Source organism: Indicator indicator, chromosome 24, assembly GCF_027791375.1.
Source record: "Indicator indicator isolate 239-I01 chromosome 24, UM_Iind_1.1, whole genome shotgun sequence".
NCBI lineage: Eukaryota > Metazoa > Chordata > Aves > Piciformes > Indicatoridae > Indicator > Indicator indicator.
Window position 1 is genome coordinate 358,795 of NC_072033.1, and position 16,686 is coordinate 375,480.

Genomic DNA, 16,686 nt, shown 5'->3' on the forward strand with positions numbered 1-16,686 from the left:
TCCTGACAAATTATTCAGAACTAGAACACGTGGGACAATCGGTCTAACTTCCCAGTGCCATAACCCATTGCCCACAAACAAAAAGTTTTACAATCCTTAAATGTCTGCTGCCTTGAGAAGTGGCCTGTGCCAAGTCTGCAGAGTGGAGAGCTGGCCTAACCCATGTGCCTGGCACTGCGCAGCTTGGGGAGCCACTGACAGTGCTAAGGACATGCTGGTGAGCTGGGATGACACCAAACACTTCTCCCAGTCAGAAGCATGCATCAGCTGCAGAAAGTATTTTGAAACTCCAGTTTCCAGCCAGGAGGAGGTGAGGAGGCACCACAGGATGAGCAAACACTGAGGCCAGCAGTATCACTGAAGAACTTTCTCCTAAGCCCCAGTCTAACCCTGCTCTCCCTCAGCTTCAAACCATTCCCCCTTGTCCTGTCTCTAGACACCCTCATGAAAAGTCCCTCTGCAGCCTTCCTGCAGGATCCCTTCAGGTACTGGAAGATAATATGTTAGAAGATGATGTAATTCATCCCACAGTAATTTGTCCTAGGACAACACAGTAAGAGCTGCTCCTGGAACTAGCAACTGAGGCAGAAAATCCAAGGACCCAATAGAGCATAAATCCTCTCTGACAGGTTTCAAAGAGAAACTTCATCCAGCCTTAGGGGTACTTGCCAGGTAGGACAAGGGGACAAGCCAGGTGTGCCCTGAAATCACACACTGTAGGGAGAGATGCTGGAAGTTGGAGCTGGGACAACATTTACAAGACACCATCTTAACTTCTTGCTACAAAAAACAGAAATACTCCAAATGAATTACCAAGAGGGCCCCCAGAAGGAAGATCTTGTCTCCTGCCCAACTGTTGCCATGGCCACCAGCTCACTGCTGATCTAAACTAAAGCATGGAGAAGTAACAAGCACATCCTCGCCCAGCCGAGCACCCCTGAGAGCCCCAGTCTGGCTGCTGGGCAGCTCTACCTGCAGCTCAGGGGAGGACAGGGAGCCAAGCCAAGGGTGCCAGGACACACTGAGCACACAGCAGCTGCTGGCTGCAGCACTGTGCTCCTTTGGGCCTTGCACAGCTTCAGCTCTGGGGTGGTTTTCAAAGAAGAATGTAAGGAGGTTTTGCTTGTTGAGGGAAAGGGCAGAATTGAGAAGGCAGCAGTGATGCACAGCTCTGACAGGGACTCCTTCCTACCTTCCCACCCTGCTCCAGCTCCCAAGACCATGCTGCTCACACACAGGCAGGTATGGGCAACCCAGAGCTGTGTTAGGTATTCAGCAGTGGCAGAGAAGGTTGTCATGTCCAGACACTGCATTTATCTTCTTTCCAGCCATGACTGCAGGGCCTGGGCAGACAGCATCTGTATTCCCAGCACTCTGACTCAAGAGCATTGCGCCTGTTCTTACTCATTTCCCACCCAACAATGGCAGCACACTGTGCCCCCAGAAGAGATGGAGAAGATGCATAAAGACAGAGGGAGACAAGACAGGAGAGGGAGGTGTCCTAAACCCATTATCTACCTTTATTAAAGCAGAAAAATAATTGCCTAATAGCGTTGCCACTTCCAAGAGTAGACCCTGAAGTTACAATGTGCAAAGATTAGTGATTTTTATACTGTCAAGCTTCAAGACAATGGTAAAACTCACAATGATCAAGCTTAAGTACCGTGTGCCTGCCTATCTGGGTGTACTTCCAGTGTCTGATATCAAGAGATGGAAAAAAAACAAACTGTCTTCTTAGGGCTGTACTGATTCCACTCCACAGGCTTGCAGAAAGCTTTCTGGAATCATCCACATCAACAGACTTGCATTTTAAGCTACCACATGATGTCAGCAGCTCTACCCTCCCCAGCCACACCACAGGTTAACAGAGCAGTAGAAGCCTATCCCATGCTAAGCAGAACACTCCAAACACAGCAGCCTCCTACAGCTGGAGGAAAGCAAGCAGCTGGCTGCCTATCAACAAGCTGAGTGGGAAGTCAGCAAGGTAAAGGAGCACTGCCCCAGGGAATGGCAGTGCTGTGCTCTTCCTAACAAAGAAGTGTCCTCCACCTGGACCCTTGTGGTGCATGCCTCTAAAAGGACTTCTCTAGCAGCTAGGGGGGTCAGGCTCATGCCCACACTGCTGTCAGCCCAGAAAATGACCACAGGTCCAGCAAGGCAGGGGTGCAGTATCTCAGGTAGTCTGGTGACTTCCATCTCCTCTCAAAACAAATAGAGCATACACACTCCTCCTGTCCTAGCCAGTGAACCAGATGGGGTGTGACAGAGATGCATCTCTTCAGCATATTGCATGTTTCCAAGAAGCTGCTTTTCAGGAGAGCAGGCATCTGTGAAATGTTGTGAAGCACTGGCAGGGCAGTCCAGGTCAGAGCGCAGGATGAAGGCTAATTTCTGCCATCTGAACATATTCCATCGATTAAACCTTAATAGGAGTGAGAATTAAGATGCATAACTTTTTCTTCTCTCTCTCAGCATTTCTATGGGTCCTGAGGAGTCTGTCCATAGATCCCTGCCTGCTGCAGGGGCCTTACCTGACAGTCGAAGTCCTGGAAGTTGCGAGCTGCGTTCTGTTAACAAAAAACAGAGAAGAGAAAAAATTTAAAACAGTTCAGCCTTGTACCCCAGAACACCCCCAACACCATCAGAAGTTTCCCTCCTGAGACCTCTGCTTCAGCACAGTCTTGCCTGACTGCAGCCAGGACAGCAGCCAAGTGTCAGGCCCCTACAGGAGAACTCCATGCATGCTGTGCTCATTGCTACACAGCAAGGCTGCTGGAGGCTGTCCTAATGCTGCCAACACAGCTGGGAATGGAGAACATTCCAGCAGGGACAAGGCACACAGGAAGGAACCTGACCACAGCCAAGATGGTTATGAGGTTGGGTCTTGTCTGGTCCATTTGAATGCAAAATTCTTGAGAGCACTGCCATGGGGATCTCAGGTACTGAGCAGAAGGAAGACAGCCATGCAGTCAGCCGCTCTGCAGCAGCTGCTGTGCGCTTGGTGCTGCCTGCAGCACTGAGGCCAGAGTGCAGGGGAACTGGGCTCAGCAGCTCACAACTGACTTTTGCCAGAGGGTGACACCACACACACAGGTGAGTACACATTTGGTGTGCTGCAAGCTCAGAGGTCTGCAGTGCCATTCCTGTGCTTCCTATGTCCCTGTGCTTCACAGCGTCACTGAAGGCAGAGTGGGTTACACCAGAGAGCTGTCAGCTACTGCAGAAGGCTGAGCAAACCATCTCAGACAGTCTCTGTGTGTTAGGCACGGCACCTTAGTGTTGAAATGACAGCTGGCACCACATATGCACAGCAGAAACACCCCAGACCTTTATTCTGGCTGGGCACCCTAACTCCTCTTGGTGTGTAAACAAATGGCCCTGTTTTCTGCCCACAGAGCTCTGCCACCTCAGCAGGAGCACAGGTGGCTGCCTGCATTCCTCAGTCTCCACTGCAGTAGAGATCTGCAAATGTCTGAAGAATTGCCCTGGTGTTAGGTGCTGACCTGTACCAGTGTTTTGAATGTGATGTGGCACAAAGCACCAACTCCTTAGGATGGGGGAAAGAAAACACAAAGCAGCCCCTACTTATTTTAGCTTTAGATCCTGAAGCTAGTTGAGATTTCTGACAACTGTCAGCACTCTTTTCCATCTCTGTTCAATGCAGACATCAGAGCCTTCTTATCTCACAGTGACTTGATGATCTTCAGAGGTCCCTTCCAATCCCTACTATTCTGTGATCTACCAGTGTTGAGGCAGCAGAGCTCCTTGGCTCTGCACAGCAGCCTTCGGATCACACCTCCCCATCAGCACCATAAGAGTTTTACTGCACTGTTTTTGGTCATTAATCCCTGCTGGCTCAAACTTCTACCTCTGAAGCGGACTGATCAGTAATCATCTCAGTGAGCTGCCACCTTGGTACTGTTGGACTCTGTTCAGCTGCACAGCACAGCAGCTAATGGCACCACAGCCACATGCTCCACCAGCTCTATGTGCATTATTTCAACCTTGAAAGCATTCTCTGAGGTGGCACCTCAGAGGTGGTAGCTCCCCAAGGCAATATTTCCATTAGAGTGTAAAAAGGAGAGGCACAGCACACTTCCCATGGAGTGCTGAGGATGATTCTGGAGCCACTCTGGGTGTCTTTTCCCACTGACAGATATATTCTGTAACTACAAACCTGCATCAAGGGAACCAACCACCACCTACCAGGGCCTTCTGCTGCAGAACACTAAGGGACTGTTCAGGTCAGTGCCCTGCATTCACTGTCCCAGCTAGTGCAGAATCACAGACTGGTAGGGCTTGGAAGAGATCAGCCAGTCCAAAACCCCTGCTAATGCAGGGCACCTGGAGCAGGTCACACAGGAAGGCATCCAGGTGGGTCCTGAAAGTCTCCACAGAAGGAGACTTCACAGCCTCTCTGGGCAAGCCTGCTCCAGGGCTCCAACACCCCCACAGGAAAGTTTTTCTTAGGGTCAAGTGAAACCTCCTGGGTTCCAGTTTGTATCTGTTGCTCCTTGTCCCCATCCTCATGACCTCCACCCTTTAGATCTTGATCAGATCCCATCTCAAGTTGCTCTTTTCCAGACTAAACAGCCCCAGGGCTCTCAGCCTCTCCTTGTAAGAGAGATGCTGCAGTCCTCTAATCATCTTCATGGCCCTCCACTGGACTCTCTCCAGAAGTTCCCTGTTCTCGAACTGGGGAGCAAGAACAGAGTGGGAGGAGAACCTCCCTCAACCTGCTGGCCACACTTTACTTGGCCACCAGGGCACATTGCTGACTCTTGGTGAAGTTGTTGTCCCCCAGCACTCCCAGGTCCTTCTCCACAGAGCTGCTTCCCAGCAGGTCACTCTCACCTGTACTGCTGCAGGGTTTGTTCCTCCCCAGGTGCAGGACCCTACACTTGCCCTTGCTGCACTTCATGAGGTTCTCCTCTGCCTGTCCAGCTCTCCCTGGATGGCAGCACAGCCTGAGGGGTCTCAGCCACTCCTCCCAGTTCTGCATCAGCAGCAAACTGCCCAAGGGTCCACTCTGTCCCTTCACGCAGGTCACTGATGAAGATGTTGAACAAGACCGGCCCCAGCACTGACCCCTGGGGAACACCACTGGCCACAGGCCTCCAACTAGACCCTGCCCCACTGCCCACAGCCCTAGGAGCTCTGTCCTTCAGCCACTTCTCCACTCACCTCACTGTCACTCATCCAACCCACACCTCCTAAGCTTGGCTGTGAGGATGTCAGGGCACACAGTGCCCAAAGCCTTGCTGAAGTTCAGGTGCACAACATCCACTGCTCTCCCCTCACCTATCCAGCTGGTCACCCCATCAGAGAAGGCCATCAAATGGTCAGGCATGATCTCCCCTTGGGGAGTCCATGCTGACCACTGCTGATGATCTTCTTTCCCTCCACACATTTAGAGATGACCTCCAGAATGAGCTGTTCCACCACCTCTCCAGGGATCTCCATCCTGAGTCCTCCCCCTCCTGCCCTTTCTGAAGGCTGCAGTGACATTGGCTGTGCTCCAGTCCTCAGGCACTTCTCCTGTTCTCCAGAACCTCTCAAAAATGATGGAGAGTGGCTTAGCAAGAACCTCAGCAGCCCTCTCGCCACTCATGGGTGCTTCCCATCGGGGCCTATGGAGCTGTGGGTGTCCAGCTTGTCCGGATGATCTCCAAGCCAGGCCCCCTCGACTCAGGCAGAATCTTCCTTCCTTCAGACTTTCTCTCTTACCTCCAGGGCCTGGGGTTCCTCAGGGCTGTGCCTTAGCAGTAGAACCTGAAGCAAAGCAACCATTCAGTGCCTTCACCTTCTGTCTCCTCTCACCAGGACACCTCTCAGCAGCAGGCCACATTTTGCCTGCTGTTCCTTTTCCTGCTGATTTCCCTTAAGCTGCCCCTCTGGGCATTTCTTACATCCTTTGCCAGATTTCATTCCAGGAGGGGTGCAGCTCTCCTCCTTGCATCCCCACACACTCTGGCAGTGTTCCAAGTGACCAGTCCCTTTTTCCACATTCTGGGAACTTCCTTTTGTTTCAGTTTTTCCAGAAGCTCCTGGCTCATCCATGCAGGTCTCTTGCCCACCTTGCCTGAGTTGTTCATCATGGGGTGCACCAATCTCGAGCCTAGAGAGGGTGGTGCTGGATACTGACCAGCTCTCTTTGCCCCCCTACCTTCTAGAGCCCTAATCCATGGGTTCCTCCAAGCAGATCTCTGAAGAGGTCAAAGGTGGCTCTCCTAAAGTCCAGGGTTGCAATCCTACTAACTACTCTGCTACTTCCTGTGAAGTGATCCTGAACTCCAGTGTCTCATGGTTACTGTAGCCAAGGTTGCCTCCAACCTTCCCATCCCCAGCCAGACCTTCTTTGTTCGTTAGCATGAGGCTCAGCAGCTCACCTCTCTTTGCTGGGTCTTCCACTGCCTGTGTTAAAAAGTTATCACCAGTGCTCTGCAGGAACCTCCTGCACTTTTTTCTGCCTAACTCTGTTGCCTTTCCAGCAAACACCAGGGTGGCTGAAGTTCCCCCCAAGAATCAGGGCACATGACTGCAAGGCTACTTTCAGCTGCCTGTAGGCCTTGATTTCCTCTTCCTGATCAGGTGGCCTCTAACAAACACCCACTGCAAGGTTCCCCACATCAGCCTGTCCCTCAGCTCTTAGCTGTATGCTTTCAACTCCTTCTTTCTTCCTTAGGCATAGCTTAACCCATTCCAGCTGTGCTCTCACATAAAGAGCCACTCCACCCCTGGCTTACAAAACCCATGGCCAGCCATGTGTGCCATCCCACCATGGCTGCAGTCAGACCAAGGCCTTCGTCATCCACACCTCTTGTTCTTACTGCTTATTCTCCGTGCTGTGTGCACTGGAGACAGGCATTTCAGAGAGGAAGTTCAGTAAGAAGCTTTCTCTTGAGGAGTTCAAGAGCTTCCACACACTGAGGTGTTGGCCTTCTAGGTCTCCTCTTGGAAAACAGCTAAGGAACATATTAGGGAAGTGGCTGTGAAGATGACATCACAGCGAGGAACTGATGGGACCTGATGAGACTGCAAATCTACAAAGTGAAAACTCCTCTGTTTTGGCACAATTTGCTTCAGTAACTCCTGATTAGGTCAGCTCACTGAAGCAAGGGACATCTGCCCTCATGAACTCAAACATGGGAAATTCCAGGAGAAGCATGAGCAAGAGCTGCGACACTGCAGTTAGGAAGCTTGCCTTCTGCAAACATTCACCTCTCAATTTGCAATCTGTGATGGTTTGAAACTGTCTTTTTAATTTTTCCTTGCAAAGTTCAGAACAGAGAAAGTGAAAGAATGTAAATAAGTCACTATTGGGTGTAAGAAAGCAAAATAACGATTGTTCTAAACACTTCCATTGGATAGATAGAAATGTTTAAGAACTATTACCCAAAACAAAGTAGGCATTCTGCACATTCTGCGTTCTGCAGTGGGGGCAGTTGCTGGGCTGTCTGGCTGCTGTTTCTTCTTCTCTTCTGGCTGAAGATAACACACTGACCTTGGCAGTTAAGTTAACAACTTTCTGCTCTAACTAAACTCTGCTTCTCTGTCCACGGGGGTCTGGGGGGGAAGCTCCTGGGAGAGGGAGGCCCCTTTGGGAGGGTCCCCTTGGGGGGAAGCAAAGGGAGATCGGTTGTGCTTTTCTGTTGATTGTATATATTTGTAAATGTTGTGAATTTTGTATATTTGTACATATTCATTGCATTTCATCTGCTTGTAAATACAGCTTTTCATTTGCTTCCAGACTGAGCTAGCCTGGTTATTGTCGGTGGGGGGGAATTTCAGCTCACACCGACACACTTTTTATTTTTGGTGCTCCAACTCGGGGCTCGATTGCTTGTGATTTATTTCTGCTCAGATTAGGAAGCAAAATGAAGCTGTTTTGGATTTTGAGTAATTTTATTTCCTCTGTTATCAGTGTGATTGTCTACAGATGGGCTGTTTCCTGCATGATAGACAAGATTGTGAGATATGTGGCATATAAGTCGTTTCTTTGGGTTAAGAACAAGTTACTGAATGCTGTTGAATTCTGTTGTGGTCTTATTGGGCTTAGAAGATACGGTAACTCAACTATGAATCTGCTAGCAGACACATTTGAGTTTGTTACTCCTCTTACAACTACAGAGGGTCTTTGGAACCAGTGGTATCCTAGATATCTTGTGCTAGCCTTAATTTTGTTGTTTCTTGGAATAATCATATGGCTGCTGATAGCACTGTGTCAAGAAAGACGTAAGGCTACTCACTCTTCCGACCTGCGTAGATGTAAGAGGAAACATAGAAAAGCTCGGAGAGGTTCGGAATTGGTTTCTGATTCTGATTACGGTGACCAGGAAATCACAGTTCAGGTTTGTGAGAAAGCTGCCGATAGTTTTGACTCAGAGCCAGCAGCAGTAGCTGCGGGACCTTTGCCAGAATCTGAGATAACAGACTCGGGTACACAGGCAGACATAGTTACACAGACAGACTCGGCGACACAGACAGACTCGATTACACGGGCAGACAGGGGTACACGGGCAGACATGGCAACACAAACAGACACAGTTGCGCAGAGAGAAATGGTTGTGCAGGCAGACATAGCTGTGCAGGCAGACACCATTAACGAGGCACAGTCTCCTCCTCCTCCCTCTGCTGCCCAGACGGACGCAGCAGTGTCTGCAGGATCTCAAAGCACACCTCCTGCCAACCCTGCACAGACTCCCTCTGCTCCTCCTAACCCTGCACAAAATTCCTCTACTCCCTCCAACTCTGCTGTGAATGTGAAAGCCAATCCAGTGAATTTGGTTGCCACTATCACCAGAAAGCGTAAAGGAGCTACAGGAGGAGATGCAGATGCTGCAGGAGATGGTGCAGATGGAGATGAGGGTCCTTCTACTCAGGGTCCCTCTGTTAAGAAAGATCCTTCTGGTGAGGAAGAGAAGGTTAGCCTTAAAACTCTGGCAAACCTTTTGAGACCCCACATGGATGATGGAGATGTAGACCCTGCTGAATTAGCAACTGCAGGCAGTGCCTCTGAACTCAAGGAAATTCAACGGAGGATTAAAATAGGATTATGGGGACAGCGACCTCAGGATGATGATGATGATGATGATGAGGATGACATACAGTCAGCTAATGCACCCAGACAGGAAATTAGACATGTGAGGAAGGATTACATCAGAAGAGATAATGAGCCAGTCCTGTCTTGGCTAGCCAGGTGTTTTGATATGGGAGCCCCAGCATTGGTGATAGGCGACAAGTCGGCCCCTCAGTTGGGGATGCTCTCAAAGGATACAGGCATAGACAGGCATCTAGGCAAGTGCATTGGTAAAGTTTCTCTGTGGGCACGCCTCCTACTGGCAGTCTCGCTGAGGTACCCCAGCAGAGATGATTTACCATGGAACCCTAAGCCTTGGACCACAATAGATGAGGGAATCAAGAGTCTGAGAGAATGAGGCAATTGGAGGATAGTCTCGCACGTACTTCTTTGGTTTCAGCCATTGAAACTTTGTCTGGAGAGATAAAGAATTGCATGAAAGAGCTGAAGGAGGAACTTAAAACCTCCATATCCAACTTGATGAAGGGGGATGATTCTGATTCCTCTTCCTCCAGATGGATACAAGTTTCAGCTGTTAGGAACAGACGTGCTCCAAGAAGGCCATTCCAGAATAGGTCAAACCAAAACAGACAGCAGAGGCAATCACGTGGCAGTATCTGGATAACTCTGTGTGACCAGTTTGGTGAGAACATGAACAGATGGGATGGTCAACCAACTTCTGATCTTTTCAAGAGGTTACGGGAGCTGCAGAGGGGCAGATCCCGAGGTAGCAATACCAGGAGGGTAGCTGTCACTTCCTCAGTTTCCCAGAACAACTCTGATAGCTCCAACAGTGATCCTAATTCTGATGCTGGACGTTGTGCCAGCTGTACATGTGGAGGTAATCCCCACCATTAGGGGTGCCCTGCCTTCCGCCAGGGGGAGGTAAGGGATAATGGAGATAACAGAATCTATTGGGATGTGTACATCCAGTGGCCTGGCACTTCAAAATTTCAGAAGTACAGGGCCTTGGTTGACACAGGAGCTCAGTGCACCATAATACCATCAAATTATCAAGGGGGAGAATCTATAACTATTCAGGGAGTCACTGGTGGATCTCAAGAATTGTTTAAGATAGAGGCTGACATAAGTTTAACTGGGAAGCAGTGGAAGAAACATACTATTGTAACAGGACCTAATGCACCTTGTATTTTGGGAATTGATTTTCTGAGAGAAGGGCGTTTTAAAGACCCTAAGGGTTACAAATGGGCTTTTGGAATAGCAACTGTAGAAATAGATGGAGGAAAATTGAAGTTGTCCATTAGACCTGAGCTTTCAGATGAATCTGCAGTTGTGGGACAACATGAGATAGAGGATGTAAAGCTGCCGGTTGCTTCTCAAACTGTGCATCACAGACAATACAGAACCAACCGTGACTCTTTGGTGCCCATTCAAAACTTGATTCATCAGTTGGAGAGTCAGAAGGTCATCAGCAAAACTCATTCACCTTTCAACAGTCCAATCTGGCCTGTGAGAAAGCAGAATGGAGAGTGGCGTCTGACAGTTGATTTCCGTGCCTTGAACGAAGTAACTCCACCCATGAGTGCAGCAGTACCAGACATGATGGAACTCCAATATGAGCTGGAATCCAAGCAGGCCAAATGGTATGCTACCATAGACATTGCTAATGCTTTCTTCTCTATTCCCATAGCAGAGGAATGCAGGCCTCAGTTTGCTTTCACCTGGAGAGGCATTCAGTACACATTCAATCGTTTGCCCCAGGGGTGGTTCACAGTTCAACCATCTGCCATGCAGTGATCCATGATGCTTTGGAGAAAGGTGGAGCTCCAGAACACATTCAGTTCATCGATGACATCATCGTCTGGGGTGAGACTGCTGAAGAAGTCTTCGAGAAAGGTAACAAAATCATTGACATTCTCTTGCAAGCTGGTTTCGCTATCAAGCGAGACAAGGTGAAAGGACCTGCTAGACAAATCCAGTTTCTGGGAGTGCGGTGGCAAGATGGTCACCGTCACATCCCAATGGATGTGATAAACAGAGTCTCCACCATGGCAAATCCCATCAATAAGAAAGAAACCCTGCGCTTCCTAGGCATAGTGGGATTTTGGAGACTGCACATTCCTGGATACAGTCAGATTGTGAAACCTCTATATGATGTGACTCGAAAGAGAAACAGTTTCCAATGGGGTCCTGAGCAACAAGCAGCCTTTGACCAGATCAAGCGAGAGGTAGTCCAAGCAATGGGTCTGGGACCTGTCCGAGCTGGTCCAGACATTAAGAACATTCTGTACACGGCCGCGAGTGACAATGGTCCAACCTGGTGCTTATGGCAAAGAGCTCCAGGGGAGACACGAGGACGTCCTCTTGGTTTCTGGGGTCGTGGCTACAGAGGCTCAGAGGCAAACTACACTCCAACAGAGAAAGAGATTTTAGCTGCTTATGAAGGAGTGAAAGCTGCTTCTGAAGTGATTGGAACTGAGTCACAACTTCTTCTAGCTCCTAGATTGCCAGTTCTGAATTGGATGTTCAAAGGCAAAGGTTCTTCACCACATCATGCAACAGATGCTACCTGGTCTAAGTGGATGGCTCTGATAACACAGAGAGCTCGAATGGGAAATCTCGAAAGGCCTGGTTTGGTGGAGGTGATCACAAACTGGCCAGAAGGCACAAGCTGTGCTAAACCTCCAGAGGAGAGAGTAACTCGTGCTGAGGAAGCTCCTCCTTACAGTGATCTGTCTGATGATGACAAGAGATATGCTTTGTTCACAGACGGTTCCTGTTGTCTTGTTGGGAACAAGCGAAGGTGGAAATCTGCAGTGTGGAGTCCAATGCGCAGAGTTGCAGAAGCGAGAGATGGAGAAGGAGAATCCAGTCAATTCGCAGAGGTAAAAGCTGTCCAGCTAGCTCTTAACGTAGCTGAACGTGAGAGATGGCCAAAGCTTTATCTCTACACTGACTCGTGGATGGTAGCCAATGCCTTGTGGGGTTGGCTGAAAGACTGGAAGAAGAATGGCTGGCAGAGGAAAGGAAAGCCAATCTGGGCTGCAGATCTGTGGCAAGACATTGCTGCTCGCATTGAGAGAATCCCAGTGAAAGTGAGACACATCGATGCTCACATTCCTAAGAGCAAAGCTACTGAGGAACAACAGCACAACCATCAGGCAGATCTAGCTGCAAGAGTTTCCCAGGTGGACACAAACTCTGATCCTGATCCTGATCTTGACTGGAAACACCGAGGTGAGCTGTTCTTAGCTCGGTGGGCCCATGACTCGTCAGGACATCAAGGCAGAGATGCAACCTACTGATGGGCTCATTGACAGATCCATTGACATTTCCATGGATGCTATCACACAAGTCATCCATGACTGTGACATTTGTGGTGCTATTAAGCAGGCAAAGCGGATCAAGCCCTTGTGGTACGGTGACCGATGGTCCAAGTACAAGTATGGTGAAGCCTGGCAGATTGACTACATCACTCTACCTCGTTCTCCATCTGGTAAGCAGTATGTGCTGACTATGGTAGAGGCAAGCACTGGATGGCTGGAAACTTATCCAGGTCCTCATGCAACTGCACGTAACACCATTCTTGGCCTGGAGAGACAAATCCTGTGGAGACACGGAACTCCAGAGAGGATTGAGTCAGACAACGGAACTCATTTCAAGAACAATCTTGTAAAAAACTGGGCCAAAGAGCGCGGCATCGAGTGGATATTCCACATTCCCTACTATGCACCAGCTGCAGGGAAGATCGAACACTACAACAGTTTGCTGAAAACCACTCTCAAAGCCATGGGGGGTGGATCTTTGAAAAACTGGGAGAAACATTTAGCACAAGCAACCTGGTTAGTGAATAGCAGAGGTTCAGTGAATCGAGCTGGACCTGCCCAATCAGATTTGTTGCGAAAGGAGGAAGGTGGTAGAGTTCCTGTTATCAGAGAAAAGAATCTGTTAGGCAAAACTGTTTGGGTATTTTCTCCTTCAGGAGAGGCCAAACCTGTCTGAGGGGTGGTTTCTGCTGAAGGTCCTGGTCACACCTATTGGGTGATACAAGAAAATGGTGAAATTCAGTGTATTCCACAAAGAAATCTAACTTTGGCTGAAAGAGGTTAAATTCAGAGTGTTGCGCAGACACAGCATTGCACCCAAGAGGAGAAAATCCATGAGATCTACGGTGCACGAGCCCTGAGAGCCCTGAGTCACCTGAGAGTCCCTGTTCATTTCTTCACTCCATCTGCGAGGAAACAAGCTGTTTGCTGTTTTTCCTTTGATTTGACTCTTTTGAATCATCTACATCTGAGATAGCCAGAATGGACGACGGTCTTTATTCACCTATTGTTGTAGATATTATTTTAGATTAGATAAATGGTAGTAGCAGCCAATGGAATTGTTTAGAAGGGGTGGACTGTGATGGTTTGAAACTGTCTTTTTAATTTTTCCTTGCAAAGTTCAGAACAGAGAAAGTGAAAGAATGTAAGTCACTATTGGGTGTAAGAAAGCAAAATAACGATTGTTCTAAACACTTCCATTGGATAGATAGAAATGTTTAAGAACTATTACCCAAAACAAAGTAGGCATTCTGCACATTCTGCGTTCGGCAGTGGGGGCAGTTGCTGGGCTGTCTGGTTGCTGTTTCTTCTTCTCTTCTGGCTGAAGATAACACACTGACCTTGGCAGTTAAGTTAACAACTTTCTGCTCTAACTAAACTCTGCTTCTCTGTCCAGGGGCGTCTGGGGGGGAAGCTCCTGGGAGAGGGAGGCCCCTTTGGGAGGGTCCACTTGGGGGGAAGCAAAGGGAGATCGGTTGTGCTTTTCTGTTGATTGTATATATTTGTAAATGTTGTGAATTTTGTATATTTGTACATATTCATTGCATTTCATCTGCTTGTAAATACAGCTTTTCATTTGCTTCCAGACTGAGCTAGCCTGGTTATTGTCGGTGGGGGGGAATTTCAGCTCACACCGACACACAATCATAAACCCTTCCCGAAGTTTTTCTGCATTTGATCTGCTGCTATGCATTGATTTTTTTCCTCCAAGACTCACTCTCCTTGGAAACATTTTAAAATCTGCCCTTTAAGCTGTGGTGGAAGCCCAGCAGTCAACACCAAGCTGCAAGAGCAGGCAGCTGAGCTGCAGGATTCAGCTGAACGATCAGATGTCCCAGACACTACACAGCTGTGCCAGCACACTACAGAAATGGGCAAAAGCCAAGCAGGACAAACCAAACAGAGCAGAACTTCAGAGATTTCACCCATTTTGGGTGCAAGCACACAGTGAGTAGACAAAGCACCCTAGCCCTGTGGCAGCACAGGCCGGCTGCAAAGCAGCAGCAACTGCTGCACATGGCATCAGCCTTGGTTGGGAGGTAGGGGAAGTCACCACACACCCCCAGAATGGTTGGAAGGGATGTCCAGAGATCATTGAATCCAACCCCCTTGCAAAACAGGACCACTTAGGGCAGGTCACACAGGAACACGTCCGGGCAGGTTCGGAATCTATCCAGGGAAGGAGACTCCACAACCTCTCTTGGTAGCCTGCTCCAGGGCTCCAGCACTCTCACACCAAAGAAGTTCCTACTCATGTTGAGGTAGAATTTCCTGTGACTGAGTTTACATCCATTGCCCCTCCTCCTGTCACCCGGCACCACTGCAAAGAGCCTGGCCTGATCCTTTTGACACCCACCCCTCAGACATTTATAGACATAGATAAGGTCCCCTCTCAGCCTTCTCTTCTTCAGACTACACAGTCCCAGGGCTCCCAGCCTTTCCTCATAAGATGCTCCACCCCCTTCATCATCCTTGTAGCCCTCCACTGAACTCTCTCCAGTAGTTCATTAACTTGCAGACAGAAGGTTGTAGATCTGGCTGGGATGGCTCATAATGACTTCAGCACTCAGTCTGTGGCAGGACTCAGTGAGGCCAGGGCTTTCCCAAAGCCCAGATGGCTCTCCCCTGGCCCATGAAAGATGGAGTGAAAGCCTTAACCTGCTGCTGCAGTGCAGTGATCTTTTAAAGGTTCAGCACTGCATGAATCTAGACTGCTTCAGACAGGCTCTGCAGACACTGACAGAAATGGCTCTCATTACTAATCTGGGGAGACAAGGTTGTGTGGGGGTCACAACACAAAAGGATATTTTAAGAAGAAGAAAATGAGATACGTTCCAAGATGTCCCTAACAAGCCTCAACTTTTATTAGAGGTTCTCCAGCTCCAGGAGGGCTGGAATGGTCTCAACTTCCCAATTCTGTAAATCCTTGCTAAGCCCTCAGCACAGTCACAACACCGTTTGACTGGGACCCCAAACCTACCTGAACTGAGGTGCTCTGTCTCCCCTGAGACTCTGGAAGGGTGGGTGGTGGTGAACTACCACAGTGGGTAAGCATTAATTGCTTTCAGTACTTAAGGTGCTTCAAGCTGTAACCAGATTCTGGCAGTCAGGAACTCCCTGCCAGCCTCAAAGCCAGCCAGAGCAGACCTGAAGAGCAAAGATGCAGCAAGCTTTACCTTATCGTTGAGGAGTGGTTTGATCTCTGTCAGCTGAACATCCTGCAGCTCATCCATGGTGCTGTGAGTGGAGCCAACTAATGCTCAGACAGTGATTCTGAAACAAAGGCAGACTGTTAGAAACAGCAGGACAAGAAATGTTAGCCACAGGAAGCATGGAGATCCCTCATTAGACTTGTAGATGCCCGAAGTGAAGCCACAGGTTTGAAAGAAGCTGGTTCTTGGTGCAACACAAAGTGCCTGTGACTGCAGGGAGGAAGCAGCTGTGGCTGCACTGTCACTCCTGACCCTGCCTCTGCCTTGCCTTGAAAGCTGCCCCTGAAAGCTCAGACCTTCCTCTGACGATTCAGGGATTCATAGAGTGGTTTATGCTGGAAGGGACCCTAAAGCTCCTCCAGTTCCAAGCCCCCTGCCATGGGCAGGGACACCTCCACCAGTCCAGGTTGCTCAAGGCCTCATCCAGCCTGGCCTTTAACACCTCCAGGGAGGAGGCAGCCACAACCTCCCTGGGCAATCTGTTCCAATGTCTCCCCACCCTCACTCTAAAGAATTTCTTCCTCCTTTCCAGTCTCAGTCTCCCCTCTCCCAGCTCAAAGCCATTGTCCCTTGTCCTGTCACTTCCAGCCCTTGTCAAAAGTCCCTCTCCAGCTCTCCTGGAGCCCCTTCAGGTACTGGAAGGCTGCTCTAAGGTCTCCATGGAGTCTTCTCCATGCTGAACAGCCCCATCTCCCTCAGCCTGTCCCCATGGGAGAGGGTTTCCAGCCCTCTGATCATTGTGGCCTCCTCTGGACCTGTTCCAGCAGTTAAATGTTCCTCTCATGCTCAGGGCACCAGAACTGGACACAGTGCTCCAGAATGCCTGGATCAAGTTCCAAGCGCTGCCAGTACCTCAGGCCCAGGCTGCCCAGGGATGACTGGCCCAAAGAGTCACATCAGCACACAGGAGCTGCCATCTCACTGCATCCAGCCACCAAGGGCAGGGCTGATGTGCCTGCAACCCATGAGGCATGCAGCCAACACTGCATTTGCACATGGAGACAGAGGTGTGGAAATCCAAGCACCTTCTTGGCAGAACCCAGGGCAGCCCTGGTTTTATGAGATGGGATATAAAAATGGCCCCCTGCCAGTCCTGGTCCAGCTGAAC

The 16,686-nt window shown here is 49.4% G+C and overlaps 1 protein-coding gene across 2 annotated transcripts in view; it reads right to left on the minus strand.

Moving 5' to 3' along the window:
• Window positions 1-15,599, minus strand: part of NDRG3 (NDRG family member 3) — a 40,263-nt gene extending 24,664 nt beyond the window's left edge. Inside the window, exons 1-2 of one of the 2 annotated variants that reach the window (XM_054392004.1) lie at window positions 15,543-15,599; window positions 2,532-2,567 (exon numbers count right to left, since the gene is read on the minus strand). In XM_054392004.1, the coding sequence (XP_054247979.1) occupies window positions 2,532-2,567; window positions 15,543-15,599 (93 nt within the window). The remainder of the gene's footprint in view (window positions 1-2,531; window positions 2,568-15,542) is intronic. The other variant, XM_054392006.1, reaches the window with a different exon arrangement.
• Window positions 15,600-16,686: the final 1,087 nt, after the last annotated feature.